This window comes from Sciurus vulgaris, assembly GCF_902686455.1.
Source record: "Sciurus vulgaris genome assembly, chromosome: 10".
NCBI lineage: Eukaryota > Metazoa > Chordata > Mammalia > Rodentia > Sciuridae > Sciurus > Sciurus vulgaris.
The window spans coordinates 1,284,398-1,304,024 of record NC_136470.1 but is presented as its reverse complement, the minus strand read 5'-3'; the positions used below and the strand labels follow the sequence as shown (position 1 = coordinate 1,304,024).

Below are 19,627 nucleotides of genomic sequence, written 5' to 3'. Positions count from 1 at the left end.
AAGGGGATCCCTCAGCCACATGACCACTGCTGCGGCCTGCTGACCACTGAGGTGCCGGAGGGTGCTGGGTAGGCTGGTCAACACAGCAGCATGCAGTGTGCTCCTGGAGGGGGGCGCAGCCACCCACCTCCACGAGCACTCCCGGAAAGCTGCTGCGCCTGGCCCCTTGTTGCTGAAGGCCTGTTTCTGGTTCCCGTGAGGCAGCGTTGAATTACAAAAGCAGCAGGGGCTGCAGACCTCTCCTGGCAGGCCACGCCTCCTCTCACTCCTTTTGGTTTGAGAAATGTAGTTATTTATGGTGCTGGATACTTTCTAATGTTTTTCTAAAGATTTTCTTCTTTCTTAGAAAAATGCAAAAAATTATTTGTGATTTGTTTTCTTGGTTATGTTTTTAGTGTTATTCTTCCAACCTTGTAAAATTAATTTGGAACTTGTTCATGTTCTCACATGCTGAAATGTGGATCATGTTACTCTTGAAGATTTTAAAGAAAGTTATGTTTTTCAGAGGCAGTACTTAAGGTAGTTTGTCAGTTTCTTCCATAATTATTAATTTCATGTTTTCTGTCACTTTTTTGTATGTTTTTTAAGAAATGATTCACTTCTTCACTTTTTTCTTTTTTCTTTTTTTTTTTTTTTTGCGGTGCTGGGGATCGAACTCAGGGCCTTGCGCTTGTGAGGCAAGCACCCTACCAGCTGAGCTATCTCCCCAGCCCCACTTCTTCACTTTCTATTTCTCAATTCCTGGTGATAAAGTTATACAAAGTACTCTTAGTAAGGTAGATCTGGAAAAGTTAATGGGTGCTGGCCATTCAGACTTGAACATTTCTGGGCTATAATTTTTTTAAAATTTTCGGTACTGGGGATTGAACTCAGAGGCACTTAACCACCGAGCCACATCCCAGCCCTTTTTATTTTGAGACCTCTCTTGCTAAGTTGCTGAGGTTGGCCTTGAACTTGGATCCTCCTGCGTTAGACTGTGAAGTTGCTACTGGTACAGGCGCGGCTACTGGTACTGGCGTGGCCACTGCCCCTGGCTGGGCTGTAGTTCATACACATCTTGGGGATGTGTAAGTTTTCATCTCTCTGTCGGGTCATTTTGTTAAGGCTTGGAGTTGATTTTTGCTGCTCGTGTCTTCCCATGAAATGACGGTGTCAGCCCCCAGCCTTGACGACAAATGGAGGGTGTGTGTCTGCTGTGTTCTCCTCAGTCTTTCTTTGCATCCTGTCATTCCTGATTAGTGAAGTTCTATCTTGTCCAGTACAGAAAATGTGTGATTTTAATTGTCATTCCTACTCCTTCGTTTTCTAAATCACCGTCTGTTTTGCTAATCTCCTGTGCAGCTTTCTCTAGACTCGTTTGAATGGCCTGGTTCATCTGTTTCCATTAGAAATGAAAGACTGTACGTTGGCCTCTGGATTCAGCACCGGCTACATCTCCCAAGTTGTTTTTACTTAATATTTTTTATTTCAAAAACTTCATTCAGAAAAGTGGGAAGAATTTTATAGGGAACACCCATGTATTCACCTCATAGACTTTACTGCTAACACTGCATCGTGTGACTGTTTATCCGTTCCTGTCCGTCTGTCCAGCGGCACTTTTTTAACGTGTCCAGCAGGCTTCAGTAGGCTTCCCACCGAATAATCCTGCTTGAGTTCAGTTGGTCATGGCACCTTTTCTTTTTTTCCTTTTGAAGATTGTGTTTACATACAGTGAATGTGGTGCCTGACAGGTGAGAACACTGTGTGGCTGAAGTCCCCTTCAGGGCACTGACCTTTCCCATCACCCAGGGATATGCTCCTCCGGACAGTTCCCTCCCCGCTGCCAGCGGAAGCACCGTGGTGGGCTGTGGCTGTAGGCCAGGCTGGGCGGCTCTGCGAGCCAAGCCCTGTGGAACGTGCTCTTGTGCCTGCCTTCCTGCCAGGCTGCACGTTGCCGTGGCCCGAGCCCCTCTCGGCTAAGGGGCATCCTGTCTGGCCCAGTCTCCAGGTGGGCACCTGGCTTTTTCTGTTTTTGGCCACTGTGAATACGGCTGTAATGAACCTTCTTCTCCAGTCCTCTGTGGACATGTTTTCGTTTCCTCTGTGTAAATACTCAGGAATAGAGGGTCTGGTCAGGGGGTGTGTAGTGTGACAAGCAGCCGCCAGACGTACGTGTGAAGTGGCTGTGCACGTGTGCCCCCCGCGCCTTGAGTGTGGGCTCTGGCACCTGCCTCTGTGGAACTGTGTCCTCAGGCCTGGCCGCCGGCCGCCTGCCTGGTACGGCGCGGCTGGTCTTCACTGCCGTGGGAGAGGCTTTCCAGGCGCTTCGTCTCCGGTGACGGTCGTTTTCCTCGAGGCCTTCGCCTTCTTCTTATTGAGCTCTGAACCCTCTTCGTGTTCCTGGAGAGCAGTCCTTGGTCAGTTGTGAGTTTTGCAAATATTTTCTTGCAGACCATGGTTTGCCTGTTCGTTTTCTTAGTTTAAAAAAACAAAACGAAACAAGCAATGATGACAGGAGTTTGATTCTGAGAGTTTCTTTTACATTTTATCATGTGGCATGGGCTGTGTGACCTGTTTGAGAAAACAGGTCACCAGGATGTTCCCTGTGTTTTTGAAAGCTGTGTAGTCTGGTCTGCGTTGCGTTGTTTGCTGTGGGTTAGTGGTGGGGTCACTTTCCTTTGCAGCCTGCGTGTGGGCTGCGCAGTTGCTGCCGCGCCATTTGTAATAAAGACTTTCTTCACTGGAGCGCTGTCACTCCAGAGGCCTCGTGAGCCTGTCTGTCCACGGGTCTGTGCTGCGCCTTGGCAGTGCCGTCTTGGTCATGGCAGCTGCGGCAGGAGGCTGAGGGCAGGCGTGCACGTCCTCCACCCAGGGGCGCTGCCTGAAGGCTGCTCTGGGTGTTCTTGGCGTTTCCATGTGGTCTTGCCCGTCAGCACATCACCTTCTTTAAGAACAGCAGCGGCGGTTATGATTGGGATCGCGTTGAGTTCTACCGTAGGTCAGTTTGGGGAGCATTGCCATTGCAGCAATATTGGCTCTTCAAGTCCAGGAACGTGGTGTGTTTCAACATTCATTCAGACTTCCTTTAATCTCCATTATCAGTGTTATGTAGTTTTCAGTGTAGAGGGGTTTTGTGGGTGTGTGTCTTGTTTAGACAGACTTACTGCTCAGTATTTTATAGTTTTCAATGGTATTGTAAATGGAATTTTCTCTCACTTCTAGTATATAAAAATATTACTGATTTTTTTAGACTTTAAAAAAAAATATTACAGTTGTGTCCTGTGATCTCGGAGGAATCGCGTGAGGTCTGTGAGCTGTTCTGTGGACTCTCTAGAATCTTTAGGACTGCATGTTTTTTGCGGGTGTGGGTTTTCCCCTGGCTGAGGTGTGTTGAACTCCTGTTAGTATGCGGCTCTGCTCCTGTCCTTGGGCCACGCTGGCTTGCTCCCGTGGCTGTGAGGACCAGCTCGTGTCCCCTGTCCTCCCCTCCTCCTGGTGCCCACCGCCCCTGCCACTCGCTGTCCCTTCGCTCTGCTTCGCTCACTCTCCTGCTGATGCCACCAGCTCATCAGGGCTGTGGTGCTCCAGCCCGGGGTGAGGTGCCAGCCGACAGCAGCCCTTGAGGGTCTGCCGGGTTCCTCTTGAGTCCCCGTGCTGCCTCCAGGCCTCCTGGGCCCACACGCGCCCCTCCACTCGGCTGCTCCTTGCCCCCGTCCTCGTTACTTGCTAAAGTTCGCCAGCCCCGCAGGTGAGCGCTGGCCCCATAGTTTTGGTTTCTGTCAGATGTCGTTGAAGTCAGCAGCTCTCCCCGTGGTTTTTCGGCCTCTGGCAGCTCTGTGCTCGGGCTGTGGTGTTCCGTTTTCCTGTGACTGATCTCAGGAGCAGTGGAAGGAGGTGCTGGGCGGCCGCGGCTCTCTGCAGCCATTGCTGCTCATGCTGCTGCCCTGCCGGGCGCATCTGCAACTGGGTCAGAGATGCAGCATCCTGTTCTCGTGCTGCCGGTTCTGCTTGAAAACATGTCTTGACCTTTCGTACGCACTGAGTCGTCGTTTTAAAATAACATCGAGACGAGCTCGGGGTCTGCTTAAAGTCCTGCTGACTGCTGCCTGAGACGGCAGCAGCGTGGAAATCAGGAAGACGCAGGAGGGCCCGCCCACACGGCCCCCGCTGTGCTGTCCCACCGTTTGTCTGTCCGTCTAGGCATCCAGCCTCCTGGTGGGAGTGCCATGAGGCTGCAGTCCCCACCCTACGCCCAGTCCCTCCTGGAGTCTTCTGATGGCTGTCGTGGGCTCTGGCAGGCTCTCCCGGAGCTCGTTCTGCTGGGGGACTCAGCCACCTTCACCACAGCTGGTGGTGAAGTCCGTTGTCTGTTCCCAGCTCTCCTGCAGTGGCAGGCTTCTCACCTCTGTCCCCGGCAGCCGGGGCTGGGGGGTCACCGCCTCCCTGAGGCTGAACCTCCCTTGCCTGCTGTGCGTCACCCATCGGTGCCTCTGCCGCCGTGTGGGGTGTTGTGTCTGTCTTCCTGAGCACGACGGACCTCTGCTTGCTTTCCTCGTTCTGGGGTCTGCGCCTCCAAGGGAGCTTGCCAAAGAGCAGCCTGCCCACTCCCTGCCCTCCTTTTACCAGGGTCAGTCCAGCTCTCCGGGATGTGCTGGCTCCCAGGAAGAAGGACTGGTTTTGATGAAGTGCTGAGTGACAGGGCCTTGTCTGCTGGGGCACCTGGGAAGGACGGTTTTGTCCAGGGTCTTCACGCTTCCCGCCAGCCACGTGCATGCAGACAGCACGTTTTCATCAGATGAAAATCAGATCCCAGGATGTGCCTTCTGCTGCCACGCCCTGCAGTCCCTTGTACGGGTGGAGCTTGCACCTTCCCTTTGTGCCTCTGGCCCTGTCCCTTTGCCCCCACCTCTATGCCTTCCCTGCTTGCCGCTGGGTTATGCTGCTTGGCCCACTGTGCACCCCACTCCCCATGTGGGATCTTTCTCCCTCCTGAAGGCTCATGGAGGCGCCATGCTGGTCCTAGTTGCCTGGAGCGTGGCTCTCCTGTCAGCAGCCTATAGGTTTAAGCCAGGGCAAGCTTTGCTGTTGTCTCTGTGTGTCTCTCTGCGCCTGTGTGCCCACTCCCCAGCCCTGTGCCCAGGCCCTGAGCCAGTGTCCCTGTGCAGAGGAAGCAGTCCCCACTGCCACAACTCCAGGCTCATAGTCAGCCCTGTAATTAAAAAGCGTGCCTCTGTGCTTAAGGGGAACAATAACTCAGAGCCGCCCTCGCCCAGGCCTCAGGAGTGGAGTGTGGGGGACAGCAGGAGATGGGGTATTGCCTGCCTGCGTGGAGGAGGCCCAGCCAGGGTCAGGGTACTGGTGGGACCTGAGTGTGGGCCCCTCTGGGTATGTCGCCATAGGCAGCCACTGAGGGCTCTGAGCTGTGTGCTTGTGATTCAGCATCTCCTCTGTGTCTAACTCCTGTCTCCTCTGCCTCAGAAATTGAAGCCCTGAAGCTGGCTGAACAGAAGCTCAAGGAGGAGCGGAGACGGAGGGCCACAGCTGTGGTGGGGGACCTGCACCCCCTGAGGGATGCTCTGCCGGAGCTTCAGGAGCTGGAGGCAGGCAGCCGGCAGCACACGAGAGGGTGAGTATCCTGCACAGGCTGGCCCTTCCAGAGCTGTGGCCAGAGGACGTGTGTCCAAAGGGAAGGAAGTGGGCAGGGACCATGAGCCAGCGCTGCAGCGTGCTTGACCTGGGACCCTGACACCTGTGAGCGAGCCTCGAGCCAGTGTGGCTCTGGGGGATGAGTTCCAGCCCCTGGCAGGGGCAGCCCACAGACAGCTGCCCCGGTGTTGCTGGTCTCACCGCAGCCCTGGGCATGCTCTCATAGCCCTGCACACATGCCCAGCCTACTCAGGGCTCTGCAGGTGCCATGCTTCTCCCTGCTCTTCCCACTGCGCTCACTGTGTCCATTTTCCAGTTGACCTTCGCTAGCCACCAGACAGCACTCTCCCTCCCTGGCTTAGTTCCTGTGACCAAAATACCTGACAGGAACAACAGAGGAGGGGAGGTTTGGGTTCATGGTTTTGGGGTCTCAGTTGGTGGATGGCTGGCTCCCTCCTTCTGGGCCTCCGGTGAGGCAGGACGTGGAGGTGGAAGGGCATGGGGGGAGTGCTATTCTGTTCAGGCGGCCAGCAAGCAGGGAGAGACGGGCTGTGGGGAGGAGGCGCCGTGCGCCTGCAGTGACCACCCGCGGCCATTCGGTTGAGGGTCCAGCCATCTCACCTCCCGATACTCCTGTGCCAAGAGTGCAACCACGAAGGCCTCTGGCTTCTGGTGAAGATCACCCTGGAGGGCAGGCACGCTGCACCAGGCTGGGGTGCTCAGTGTGAGAGGGGACCTGCCTGCAGTCTTGGGGCGCAGAGCCTAGCTCGTCCTCCTTGGGCAGTCGAGGGAGGCGAGGGGCAGGGCAGGCCTGGCCTGGTCACGAGTCGGCAGGGGCTTGAGGCTGAGGAGCTTCGCCTCTGTGCTGGGGACAGATGGGCAGCGTTGGGGCTTTCTGTTCTGTCACGGTTGCTGGACTTTCATCCTCTATTTCTGTCACTTCTAATTTTGCCTCTTTAAAAATGATCTTTCTCCTACTGCATCTCCATCTGAGGAGAAGCAGGGGCTGTGTGCAGTTAACATGGGACCCGCCCTTTCACAGGGCTGGTGGGTGACACGCCACGGAGCCAGATGAGCACAGCCTGGCTTCCCGACACAGAAGCTCCCAGAACATTTGGTCTGGACGAGGAGCTGCCCCGGGCTGACTGGATGGCTGGACAGCGCCAGCAGTGCAGATTCCATTCCTGGTTCTGGAGCAAAAAATGTGACCCCGGTCAAGGGTCCCTTCCCTCTTTTCAGTTTTCTCATCTGAAGAATGTGCTTGGCTCCCAGCAGGAAGAGAGCCGAATAAACAGCCCGCCAGCCAGCCAGCCAGCCAAGGAGGGGTGTGGGGGTGTGGAGGGCTGCCCAGGACGCCGGGTGGGCTGCTGTGTGGGAGGGTGGTCCCACCTGCCCAGCCGGGACAGCATTCTCTGTAGCTGCCTCTTCATTTGGGTTTCTCGCCCTCCTCAGCACCTGAGGTGGTGGGCATCTTGGCTCTGGGAGGCCGTTTGAAGACTCTCCACTTGAGCAGCTTCAGGCCAGGGCAGAGCTCACCTTGTGGGCCTCGCCCCCAGCTCGCTGTCTGCAGCCCCTGCTGCCATCCTCACCACGGAGGTCCTGCAGTGTGGCCAGAGCGCTAGTGAACTTCAGGCGACACTCCCTGAAGTCCCCTCCTGCCCAGCATCCCATCGGGGCAGCACGTGACATTTGGCCCTCATGTCTCCTTAGCCGCCTCCTGGCCTTGACTTTGACCGTCCTGAGGTGGGCGAGTTGGGCACTTTCTCAGGTGTCCTTAGATGGCTGTATCTGATGCGCCTGTGCATGGAGTAGGTTGTGGGTTGTCAGGAGGAAGCTCCAGGGGTGATGTGCCACTTCCATGACATCCTGCCAGGCGCACACACCAACCCAGCTGGGCATCATGATGCCTGGCACCTGGGCCCCCTGGGGAGGCGTGCTCAGCAGGTCTCTCTGGGTGACCCTCCCTTCCGTCGGTGTCTCTGCACAGCCCCTGCTCAGGTGGGGAGCGGTGCTCCTGCTCCTGAGGACACAGGGTCTGCAGATGTTAGGTGGGCTTCTGCTGCAGTGGGGGCTTTGTTGCCTGCTTGCTTGCTGACCAGCTGCTGGCTTACAGCAGTGTGGACTTGCACGTGTGTTTCATACTTGAGCTTTAGTCCAGTGCTGCCTCCTCCTCTTACTGAGGCTGTCCCAGCCTCCTGCTGGGTTCCTGGGTCACTCCGCCCTGCCCCTCTGTGGGGTCACTGGGTGTGCCTCTGAGGGCCTCTCACTTGCAGCCTGCAGCAGGTGCTTGGGGCTCGTGTGCTGCCCAGGCACAGCACCAGCCGCTTCTCCAAGAGTTCCCTGTCTCAGAGGAGGGCGACACCAGGTCACTCCAGGGAGTCAGTGCTTACCAGCCTCTCAGCTGGCAGAGACACCGCTGTGTGTGTGCCAGCGGGCACGTTCGTGCGGTTGGCAGGGAGTGGTTCCTGAGACTCCTCTTCTAGCACCAGCTGCCAGGGTTAGCTCAAGACTGCTTACTTTTGGGCTTGGTGACCTCCAGGACTTGCTGAACTCCCAAAGAGCTGCTAGGCCCGTGGTCACAGTCTGTACAGCAGAAGCTAAAACCAGCTGAACCATCAAGATGAGTGGCAGAATGCAGGGAGGCCAGTGGGCTTCCAGCCATCCCCTCCTCACGGGGTCGGGGTACACGGCTTTCCCAGCATTGGCCCTCTCTGCCCAGGACAGAACCAGGAGCTTTCCACCTCGGCTCCCTCATTGTGCCCTGTGGCCCCGGGTACCTCACAGTGACCACCAGCCTCATTAACAAACCAGGGTCACTGGGGATCAGCCCCAAGGGTCCTCACACCTTTGGAACCTCTCTCCACCTGACCTTCCACACCTTCAGTCCAAGGCCTGATTCTCACAGGGAAGAGGAAGGGTCCTATAGACACAGGTCACGCCAGGCTGACCGGAAGGCACGTCGCACGGCTAGCCCTGCCAACCAGCCCCCACCCCTTATCCTGGGTGCAGGCTGGAGGAGATGGGTGATGGGCAGCCCTGTGTCCTGGTTCCCCGGGTCGCATGGCCTGGTCCGCTCCCCAGCGCTGATTGGCTCAGCAGTGCTCACGGGGAGGTTGTGGGAAGTTTGGATCTCTCTATCCAAACAAGTCTTCGTGGTGTCCTCCACGTGCCCCCCCCCGAGTAGCTGCCCCAGCAGATGCCCACGAGGTGCAGTGCCCACATGGTCCCTGGGGTGGAGTTGGTGTGTCAACAGTAAAAGATGAGATCCTCTGGGAAGGCTGTGAGCAGCAGCACGCTGGGCAGTGCGCGAAAGGACACTTCGACTCCACGTTGGGCCCTGTGGGGCCTCTTGTGGCCCAGCGTTGTGCTATGAGGCTTGGAGTGGCCCTGGGCCTCCTTTCCAGCTCTCCCCGACCAAGCCAGCGAGCTGAGGAGCCAGCTAGGCACCCTGGAGGGAGAAGCTCCCTGGAGGTGCCCAGCCCCACTGCCGCCTGCGCAACTCGCCTCTGTCTGGTCGGGTGGTTCCTGGGCCCCTGGAGGGATGAGCAGGCAGGGGCCCAGGACACCAGGGGCCTCCCCAGCACTTGGGCAGGAAATGGACGCAAGCCCCACAGTCCTTTCCTAGATGGCCAGGGCTGGCTGATGGAAAGAGGGCGCTTGGGCACTGTTCTGAGTAGACACGAAATGTCTTTCATTCATATTTTAAAAGAAACATGAATAAGAAATTATGTCTCCTGTTCTGTGGGCTAAATTTAGGTGCTGGCCTGGGGCTCAGTGCTTTTCTGTCCTCTCCTGGGCCGCCTCCCTCTGCGGGTGTCTGCCTCTGCCTGGCATCTTGGTGGTGTCTTGTGGACTGGCTGCTTGCTGGGAAGAAGCCCAGTGGCGTCGTACCACGGTCTTGCCTCTCTCCTGACTGCAGGGCTGTGGGCAGGGCTGCCTCGCCACTGCCCGAGGAGCTGCAGGCCTCCAGGCAGGCCCCCTGAGGTGGTTTGAAGGGTCGCAGGGAACACTGCGTTGTGGAGGCCTGGCCTGTGCCCTGGCCTCGTGGTGGGCAACATCTCCCTTGTCTGGAGCATTCCTCGGCTCCTGCGCGGGGGGAAGAGGTCACAGCATGGTGGCAGGTGCAGCACTCCACGGTCACAGGACATGGCCCTCGAGAGAGGTCAGAGGACAGATGGCAGATGTTGGGGACTTGCCCACCTTGGCAGCAGTTGCGTAGACTTCCCAAGCAGGCTCTGCCCTGGCAGGGTCAGGCCCACTGCATCACCTGGGCCCAGGGTCCTGACTGGGCTGACCCTCTGGATGGCTTGTTCTTGGCTGAGGCTTAGTGGGTGGAGGGGAACCCAGTCTCCTGGGGTCATCACCCCTTCTGTGTCACATAGGAGCCTTGAGTGGTGAGACAGGTTCCCAGATGTGGCATTAGCTCCCGACAGAGTGGTGAGGCTGGGCCTGGGTGAGCCACACAGCATCTGGTCCAAGAAACAGGGAGCATGTGCACTCAGGGCAGGTTTGGGGTGAAGTGGGTTCTGGGCTGACACGGCCTCTCTGTCCCCAACAGGGTAAGCAGCAAACCCAGGCCGGCTGAGCTCAGCCGCATGAGCGCAACCCAGAGACGGCAGCTACTGTGAGTACCGCCTGGCCACCTGTGGCTCTGCTTGCTTCCCACTGTGACTTTGGGCGTGGTGGTCTTGGCTGCAGTGGCTCCGGCGGCAGCCCCACCCTGAGTGCTCGGCCGCTGCCCGCGGGCAGTGCTCCCAGAACCGGGCCTGGGTCGTTGCTGCTCCTGCCCCTGCCCTTCCTCCCCCGCTGGGTGGGGCGTGTGCCTACGGTGCTTCTGCAGCCGCGCCCCTCCCTGGCTGCAGTGAGCCCCCGTTGGTGGGGCCAGGAACCCATCAGCAGGGCCAGCACCCTGTTGTCTGCAGAAGTGGGGACCAGGTGTTAGCCTGAGAGAAATCCTTGGCCACGCTGGCTCCAGGGTGCCCCTGTCCCACACTGTGGTGGCCTCTCTGCTTCCTTTGTCTTGGGGTGTCCTGCTGAGGCGGTTCCTCGTGCAGACACTCTTCCTCAGTTGTGCTGAGGCCCTTTGCTCAGTGTGTGGTCAGCCCCGCTGATGCTGCTGGTGGAAGCTCATGGTGAGTTGGGCCCACGTCTCCTGGCTCTTCTCTGGAGCGTTGGTGTTGGCTGGGCCTCCCTATCTCTCTCCCACAGCCTCCTCTAACCCGTTTCACTCTGGACACTTTCTGGCCCTGAGTTTGTGTCTTTTTATAGATTTTGTGCTAATTTGAACCAACTTCTTCCTCAGCAGCTTTGAAGGCAGTTTCTGGAGACAAGAACCATCTCATGGGCACCGAGCCTGTGGCTGGCTGCTCCCTGTCCCAGCCTCTCCTGGGGCCCAGCCTGCCCAGGGCAGCTGCCTCTGCAGGGGGTGACCAGGGTGGTCAGTTGCTTCTTAGGACTTGCCCAGCTCCAGCCTTGTGTGTGTGGTGCCCAGCAGCTCCCCTGTCCCTGTTGACCACCGCTGCATTTGGAGGCGGCTCAGAGTCGTGACCCCTGGCTTCCTTAGGTCGAGTTTGGCTTCCTGTTACTTGTGTGCAGTATTGGAGGAGGAAGAGGAAGCAACTTGTTTACTACCTGGGTTGAAATCAGAATTCTGGGTTCCCTTCCACATCCGTGGTACTTTGCCAGTACTCATGGGGTGCTCAGATCACTGAGCAAACGGTTGCCTTGACCCCAAGACCTGGGGGACGGGTGTGCCCCACCCGGCATGCTCAGGCAGGCTGTGCCCTGGTGGCTGTGGCTGGGAGCTTGTCTCAGTGCTCCTGGGGGCAGGTGCTCTGAGCCCTGCATCCGTTACCATGTCACCAGGCTGAGGAAGGGGCTGTCCTCAGGTGGATGGGCACCCCAGTGGTGCAGTGTGACTCCCAAGACCTGACCCAGCTGCAGGGACCAGGAGCCCGTGCTGCGCGCAGCAGCGTCCTGCGACGGAGGCTCTTTACTCCTTGCCTTTGGACTAGACCCCAGTGGTCTTGCCCTGGCTAAGATGACAACGGTAGGAGGATGTGGCCCTGGTGGCCTCGTGCTGCAGGGCCTGAGGCGTCAGTTAACACTGGCAACCCCAGTCTCCAGAGGCAAGGCTGAAGATGGCTTGGCCCTCTCCCCCCCTCCCAGGCCGTCCCTGGAGCCACCAGCTGTGTTCTCATGGTGGGGTTTGCGCTTGGTCGCCTTTGTCATCCCCAGGCACCTGGCTGGAGCGCGGACTGCAGAGCTCTCCTGGGGGGTGGCACACCATGCTGGGCTAGAGAGAACGGGTGAGAGGGCCTGGCTGCAGGGCCAGGCTGGGCTGGGGCTGTGCCAACTTGTCTCATGGCGCCTGGGTCCTTGGAGTGGCCTCTACTTACAGGGTGTCCTCCCCTGCTGGAGGCTCCGGTGTGCATCTGCTTGGGATGGCGGGAGAGGCAGCTGTGAGGCCGTGGGTCTGGGCGTGTGCTCTGCTGCTCCCCCTCCCAGCCCCTGCCCCACTGGGCGACCCCCACTGCAAACTCTGCGATGGGCCTGGGGCTGTGGAGACTCCAGGGCCTGCCTGCCTGCCTGCCGGGAGTTCCTGAGAACTGAGCACCACCTTGAACGTGGCCACAGGCCTCTGCTGTCCACTCCAGTGTCTGGGCTATGGGGAGAGGTTGGTCCTGTCTGTCCTGGGGTATTAAGTGCTTTTCTGGCTCCCCTCTCTGCGGGGCCTGGGGTGACTCCTGCCTGCCCCCTGCTGACCTCTGGTCTCCATTCTTTCAGTGAAGAAGAAAGGACCCGGTTTCAGGAGCTGCTGGCCAGCCCAGCCTACAGAGCCAGCCCCCTGCTGGCCATAGGGCGGCAGCTGGCTCTCCAAATGCAGCTGGAGGGCGGCGGCCAGCTTTGACCAGGACAGTGGTGTGCTGTGAGCTCTGATGGACACACAGGTGGACACAGGCACCCACAGAGGGCTGGCTGCTCTCGGACTGTCCCCCAAGCGTAGATGGACATCCTCCCCCAGGTCTTTGAAGAGCAGTCTTGAGAATAAATGGAGGACTTCATGGACTTCTTCCTCCGTGTCCCCAGGTCCTTCTCATGGGTCCACTTCCACTTCAGAATCTCTCCTGCATTTCCTGTGGCTGGGCACACCCTAGGACAGCTGCCCACTCCCCTCAGGACAAGCCACGCCCCCTGTGGTGGCCACCAGTGGCTTGCGGAGCCTGTACTCACTGCCTGACCATCACAAGCAGCTCCCGGCAGTGCCCTCCTGCGGCCACAGCACATCTGGAGGAGTCTTGCTGCAGCCACCTGATCCAGGGAGGGCCCTGGGCACAGGGCCTGCTTGGCGAACTCTTGCACGGCTGCTTTGGGGCTGCCGCAGTCCTGGGCTCTCCCGCCCCGGCCACACCCTCCCTGCCTCCCGGGGCCTCCCCTCCACGGGGCTCCTCAACGGCTCTGCACCCGGCTGCTCACCGCCAGCTCTGACCTGGGGTGCAGATGCCTTGCACTCAGGCTGCCCAGTGAGGGCTGGTGCCTTCTCTGGACAGGAACAGATGAGGCAGCAGACAGGCCTGTTGGTACCACACCCAGTGTGGCTCGGTGGCCGGGTGGCAGGTGACTGTCTTCTTCATGCTTTTTGGTATAGCCTGAGGTCTTTCCTAGGGAACATGTGTTCAAAATGTGCTGTTTTAAGACAAAACCTGTGGCTTCCTGGTCTTCAGATGACTTCCGTCCAACCTGGCTGTCCTGGCACATGGCCACTCTCTGGCGATGCATCTCTCAGGGGCAGGGGCCCTGGCTCCTGCCTGGGAACAGGGCTGCCTTTGGGGTCCTACCTGGGAGAGCAAACCATAGGCTGGGAAACCAGCCTCCAGCTGCTGGGAGCAAGGATAGGAGCCAGGGCCGTGGGGCACTCACAGAAGAGGAGCGGGGTGGCATCCCCTCGCCTGCGGCCTCCAGCCACCCAGCGGACGCTGCCTCCCTCTGCACAGGAGCTGGGACCCCAAGAGCCAGTGTTGTGCTGCTGGGGCACCTCGTGGAGGCAGAGTCTCTGGGCAGGACAGGCCGCCTGTTCTTCCCCAAGCAGCAGGTGCGCCTCCCTGTGTGGAGGGCACTGGAGCCTGACCGTGGCTGCAGGATGAGTCCCGGGTCACCTCCGTCTTGTGAGAGGAAGCTGAGGTGCTGCCTGGTGCTCCGTGCTCCTCAGGGTTCCTCCACTAGTCCTGGGTGTCCAGAGCAGGTGAAAGCCCCTGGGGCCCGCAGGGCCACGGTGCCTGCAGAGCCGCAGACCCTGCCCCAGCACCTCAGCGCTGTCCACGCTGGCCCTCCAGAGTCCTGGTGCTGTGGTGAGGTCAGGCGTGGGGTCCCCTGAAGGGGTGTCGGGACCCTAGCCCTCCTCCCCGGCGCCTCCCAACGCAGGCCTGAAGCACAGCCGGTGACCACAGAGCTGCCCGACAGAATGGCCCCTCAGGTCCTCCTGGTATTTTGTCAGCAGTGGCCAGCCAGCTGCTGCCTGCCTGGGGGAAGGGCCAGTGCTAGTTGGGGGCTCCAGGCAGGCCCATCACCCGCTTGTCCTGAACTGGCCTGTGCCTGCCCATTGCAAGGGAGCCTTGTGCAGGTCTAGGGACAGGGGGCGAGGGGACCAGGGCTCAGCAGCCCCAGACCTCACAGCTACACCCAGCACCCCGACACAATCCCCAGGAAGGAGTCTCTGCCCATCACACCATTGCCGCTGCCATAGTCCAGGCCTGTGCCTGGGCCCCGTATCTCAGCAGACCTCCCATGCCAAACAGCGCACGGGACTGCGGTGGCCAATTACAGACGCGCTCGGCTTTGGGCAGGGTCCCGTCTCAGTAAATCCCTTGTGCATGGCAAATGCCGAGGTCAGAACTGCAGTTAGTGCCCAGCTGGCAACCTTGGCAGGATGCAGCGCAAGCTCTCCTGTGGCTGCTGGACTGCTGAGGGTGCTGCGGAATGGGCCTGCGGCACATGCGGCTGGACGGGGTCTTGGGCCCACGGGTGCTCCCAGGAGCCAGCCACCCTCCCTACTCTGGCTCCTGGTGTTGCTGGCAACCAGGGGTGTCCTGTGGCTTCAGCCGCATCCCTGTCTGTCTGGTCTTAGGACACCTGCCACAGCCCGCTCCCTGTGACCTCATCTTAACTCATCATGTCTGCATGGCTCCTGTTCCCAGGTTTGGTCGCGTTCTGAGGTCCTCGGTGGGGTGGATCTTGAGGTATCCTTGGGTCGGGGTGTCTTCCTCCTGACCATGGAACCCAGGGTGCTTTACCCCTGAGCTGCACCCAGCTCTTAGTTTTCGAGACAGGGTCTTGCTAGGGCTGAGGCTGGCCTGGAACTTTTGATCCTGCCTCAGCCCCTGGGATTGCAGGCGTGCACCGTGTCCAGAGGGCACTGAGGTTTCAGAGGCCTCTGTCCCTGCTGGTGACACATGGCATCATGGGGCAGAGAGGAAGGGCGCTGATGAGCACTGGGGAGGACCTGCACGTGGCAGAGCTGGGCTTGGGGCTGTAGGAAGGGGCCCTGCAGAGGGGCTGGGCTGGGAGGCAGGGGCACCACCGCCGGCCGCAGCAGGGCTCCCTCCTCGAGATTGAGTGACAAGCCCACATCCCTGCCCTTCCCCAGCACGCTCCGCTCCCGCACATGGTGTACATGAAGGTCCGGTGCTGGGTGTGTCCCTCTACTCCTGAGCACAGATCCACAGCATTGGGCATCTCCAGGGAAGGCAGCCTGGGGGACCCGCCCTGACCTGGCTCCCTGTCCCCAGCAGTTCTCCCCTGCATCTCCATTCGCTTAGAGCCAGGGCAGGGGCGCACTGGGGGTTCCTGGAAGCAGCAGGAGGCATGTTGGAGGCATGACCGCCCTGTCCACACTCTCTGGCTCGTCCAGCCTGGGCCACAGTATGGCTGTTGAGTGAAGGCCTGTGAGATGTCAGGGAACAGGTAGGCAGTGGCTCACAGCACAGCTGGAGGTGGGCAAGACACCCACACGGATGTGGCTTCCAGCCTGGGGTCAGGCCTGGGTGGACACACCCATGAGGCTCCTGTGCCGCTCGGGTGCCAAGTGCTGAACACACGGCAGGCGTGTTGCTTCTGGAATGTTCCTTATATGGTGATAACATCATCTGAAACCTTGGGAGGTGCTGGCTGCCTCCTAGACCCTGCCCTATTTCAAAGTCAAAGCATCCTGGTTTGCCTGTATTGTTCTTCTAAAGGTGTGAAAATAATATGAGTTAAAAGAATTACAGATCCACTCCTGGTGCTGGATTGTGTCTGAGTCTTCCTTTCGACTGAAGTCAAAATGTCAGAACTTTGTAGATCACTCAGAAAAATGAGCAGTCAACTTGTGTTTCTGAATCCAGATGTTTCTTCCTAGAATAACAGATGCAGAGACTTTGGGGTCCGTGCAAGCCTCCTGGAGGCTGGGGCCTCAATTCTCTGATCCACAGCACTTGAAACAGGCTCTGGAGCCAGGGGCCAGCCCTCCCAGGCCCACCAGGCCTTAGTGCCCAGTGCGGGGTGAGAGCTGCCCTCTTCGCTAACCCCGCTCCCTGGGCTGCTCATCCCCAGCTCAGGAGCAAGTGAGGCCACACCATGTGCTCACTAGACAAGCTACAAACACGTCTGCACACACACACATCCAGGCACCTTGGCTTCTCATCTGGAGAGAAGCTTCATGCCAGGATCCTGAGGTCCCTGGTGTCCCCCTGTCACAGCTGGGTGACAGGCAGTACCTGTGTCCTCTGCCAGGGCACAGACCCCACTGCGCCTGGAATGAGCCACAGGCCACCTCCGCGTTGGGCCCTGGGTTTTCTGGTGGGGCAGTGCTTGCTTCCCCTGCGGCTCTCCACTCGGCCCGGGTTGGGAGGGTTCTGATTACCTGGCGAGGTGTCACAGGAGGCTGGGCACCGGCCAGGACTCTGCTGAGCTCTGCTGGAAGGATCTCTGCAGCTTTCTTCCCGCCTCCTGGGGACCCTGAATGGCTCTGGCATGTGGCCTGGGACCTAACTGGGCCAGCCTGGCCTGCCCAGTTGTGGCCCAGCTCTTCCCCAAAGCCTGCCCCTTGGCAGGGCCATGTCTTGCTCCTTCCCATTCGTTCAACCGTCTGCCCTGGTGTGATCTTTGGTCAGCCCCTGCCACGTGCTGCGGAAGAGAAGAGGCCCAACCTGAGAAGCTCAGTCCGCGGGCAGCGGACAGTGCAGGACTTCACGATGCTGTCAGCAGCCAAGGTGCCGCCATCTTGCACTTATCCTCGTTCTAAAGTAGAGCTGCCCGAGCCCCAGCTATCACGTGCACATTCCAGGAAGGACAGAGAACAAATGAGAAGAGCCACCAGCAGGGCCTGGTCCCCTTGGGACTGAACTGCTGGAGGTTTCTGAGTCTGTGGCTCTAGGGCTACTTTTTCCCCCCCAAGTCCCAGCTGCAGGTGCCCCAGGGCAGCCCTGGGCAGGGCTTCAGGGAGAGGCTGCCCCAGGGACCATGAGGACGAGGGCCTCAGCTCCGATGCCCTGGGCTCCAGCCTTGATGTGGCCACTGGCTGGTCCTGGCCTCACCTTCGGCCCTCCTGGAGGTGAGGTCGGGCAGAGATCCTGGGGCCACTGTGCGGCCCTCTGACTTCTGGCCAGTGTAGGCCACGCTGCAGCCCATGGGACAGGATTGGACTCCAGGGCCTGTGTGTCCACCTGTGCCCTGAGGTGGCTTGGCCCTGGAAGATGGTCCCAGGCCTGGAGGGCACTGTGCCAGGCCACGTTCCTGCTCACCAGGCCTCAAAGGAGGCCGGGGACCCTGCCGGGGGGGGGTGCTGAGCCCCGCGGCCCCCGGTCCTGCCCAGCCAGTCTGGCCTGCCTAAGAGTAGCTGGGTGCTTCTCATCCCCAGGGCTCCAGGGCTCAAGATGCTCGGCGTCCCCCAGGACTGGAGCAGGGGTGGCCCTCCAGGATAGGTACAGGGCAGGCCTGCTCTGGGCTGGGACCTTGCCTGCCCCCTCAGGTGACCTGCAGCCTTGCCTGGCGTGGCTCAGGGCCTCTGCCCATCCCGACCTCCAGCACCATGGCCTCCTCTGCAGCAGGCTCCCTGGGCTCTCCCTCCAGGCCACGGGAACCCCTGTCTGCTGTGCCACCTCCCAGCCCCTCCAGGACTGCCCGGGTGCAGACCTGTCCTTCCCCTCCTGGTTGCATGGACCCCCATGCCTCCTCCCAAGAGCCTCCCTGAGATCCTGGAGGCGGAGACATTCCAGGGCTGCCTGCAGCCCTGCCCACCCCTCACTGTCCCCTGCAGGACCCCCTCACGTCTGGGCATGGACATGGGGTCTCTGCAGGGCTGAAGGTTTACTAACAGTGACTTGGCCCTTGCCCCGGGCTGGGGGTCAGGCCTGGGGTTGAGTGCCTGGAAGCCAGGCATCCTGGGCGACTCACTGTCCCTGGTCAGCCCGTCTGGGAGGGGCTTGCCTCTGCAGTGCCCACAGGGGTTCACTTCGCCTGTCCCTGAGCTGCCATCTGTTACTACAGTGTCACTTCTGTGTAACGAGGTTTGCTGTGTCCAGAGCCTCGGCCGTGGGAAGAGTCAGCCAGGGGTCGGACACCTGGGACCCAGCCACAGTCCCGTCAGGAGAGTGGACTCTGTCTGCAGGGGTACCTGGCGGGACAGCCCTTCCTCCCCGCTTTCCCTTAGCTGGGTCCCGCCCTGTGCTCCAGGCTGGGCACACGCAGGGGAAGTCACCAGGATTTTCCAGTCTTCAGAGAAACACTGCCAAAGCATGGCCACCAACTAGTCAAGCTGGACACCTCTGGGGTATGCCACAGCCCCGCCTGGGTGGCCGCGGGCGTGTGCACACACACATCCCCAGGTGTGCGGCCACGCCTGGGCGTGGACCCCTGTGGACAGGAGCAAGGCCTGCTCTTCCTGAAGGTGGGCGGGGCCTGTGGAGCCACTTCCTGCATCCTCTGGGAGGCTCGGGCCTCTTGCTGTTCCCCACCAGGCCTGCAGGGTGAGCCTGCTCAGTCCACATGCCCTGGTGTCCCTGGGGTCTCGGGAGGGGGCTCGCAGTCCTCAGCCTGCTGCATGTCCTTCCTGGGGCTTCCTTTTGGAACCTGTCCCCTGCTCATGGGTGGCTCGCCTACAGCCTTTGACCTTCCTGGGAAGCAGGGACTTCCTGGCTGTGTGCCCATCCTGACTGAGCCCAGCAGAGGTCTTCCTGCAGCCCCTGGGAGATGCCGTGCGCAGTGCCTGTCAGCTCATGGTGTGTATATGTGGGGTCACTGTTACTAGGCCGCGGATGTGGCCTCTGGTCCGCTGGGACCTGCTGTGAGGACTGTATGGAGCTGAGCAGACTTGATGACACAGTGGCCTCGCTACAGGAGCAAGAAATCAACAGAGGCTGCTTAAGACACTGAGCCTTGCTTCGAAAGCTCTGTGGAATCCTCCCCGACCCCTTACCTTCAGAACCAGCCCCACATGGACAACATCAAGGTCTGCGGCCATCTTGAGCAGTAGCCACACCTGCAGGGACCATGGCTGCAGCATCCTGTGGGCCTGGGCAGCCAAGCACGGTGGAACAACTGGCTAGGCACTCCTGTGCACACAGGGCCCCCGGAGTCTCTTCTCGAAGGAATTTCTACTTTCACATCCTTGACCCTGAGACGGGCGTGGCCTTGCCAATTCCTGGGATCCCCTCACACCATCTTTCCTATTGTTTCTGGATAGTACTCAGCATTTCTTTAGTAGTTTTGATTTCTTTAACAACCATAGCTTCCTTAGCCTGTTCTACTCACACTTTTCTAGCCAAACTGCAAGTTTTTCAAATCTTCCTGCTCTGCTTTCTGCTCCTGATTATCACAGTAAACTTGGCTAAAACCCACCAGCAATATCTGCCTAACCTAAATGCTGTTCTGCCTTGAAATTCCCTCCACCAGATTGATTAGTTCCTCACCTTTAAATTCAGCCTCACAGAAAATCTCAACGTGGGCAACAGGCGGATGACTTCACAGC

At 59.3% G+C, this 19,627-nt stretch overlaps 1 protein-coding gene and 1 long non-coding RNA gene across 3 annotated transcripts in view; one reads left to right on the top strand and one right to left on the bottom strand.

Annotated features, from left to right (window-relative positions):
- The window catches only part of SLX9 (SLX9 ribosome biogenesis factor), a 34,951-nt gene extending 21,018 nt beyond the window's left edge, over positions 1-13,933 (top strand). The window contains exons 4-6 of one of the 2 annotated variants that reach the window (XM_079100786.1): positions 5,458-5,605; positions 10,184-10,249; positions 12,412-13,933. In XM_079100786.1, the coding sequence (XP_078956912.1) occupies positions 5,458-5,605; positions 10,184-10,249; positions 12,412-12,535 (338 nt within the window). In that variant the 3' untranslated portion in view covers positions 12,536-13,933. The remainder of the gene's footprint in view (positions 1-5,457; positions 5,606-10,183; positions 10,250-12,411) is intronic. The other variant, XM_079100787.1, reaches the window with a different exon arrangement.
- The window catches only part of LOC306637907, an 81,682-nt gene that overhangs the window by 20,746 nt on the left and 41,309 nt on the right, over positions 1-19,627 (bottom strand). The window lies entirely within an intron of this gene.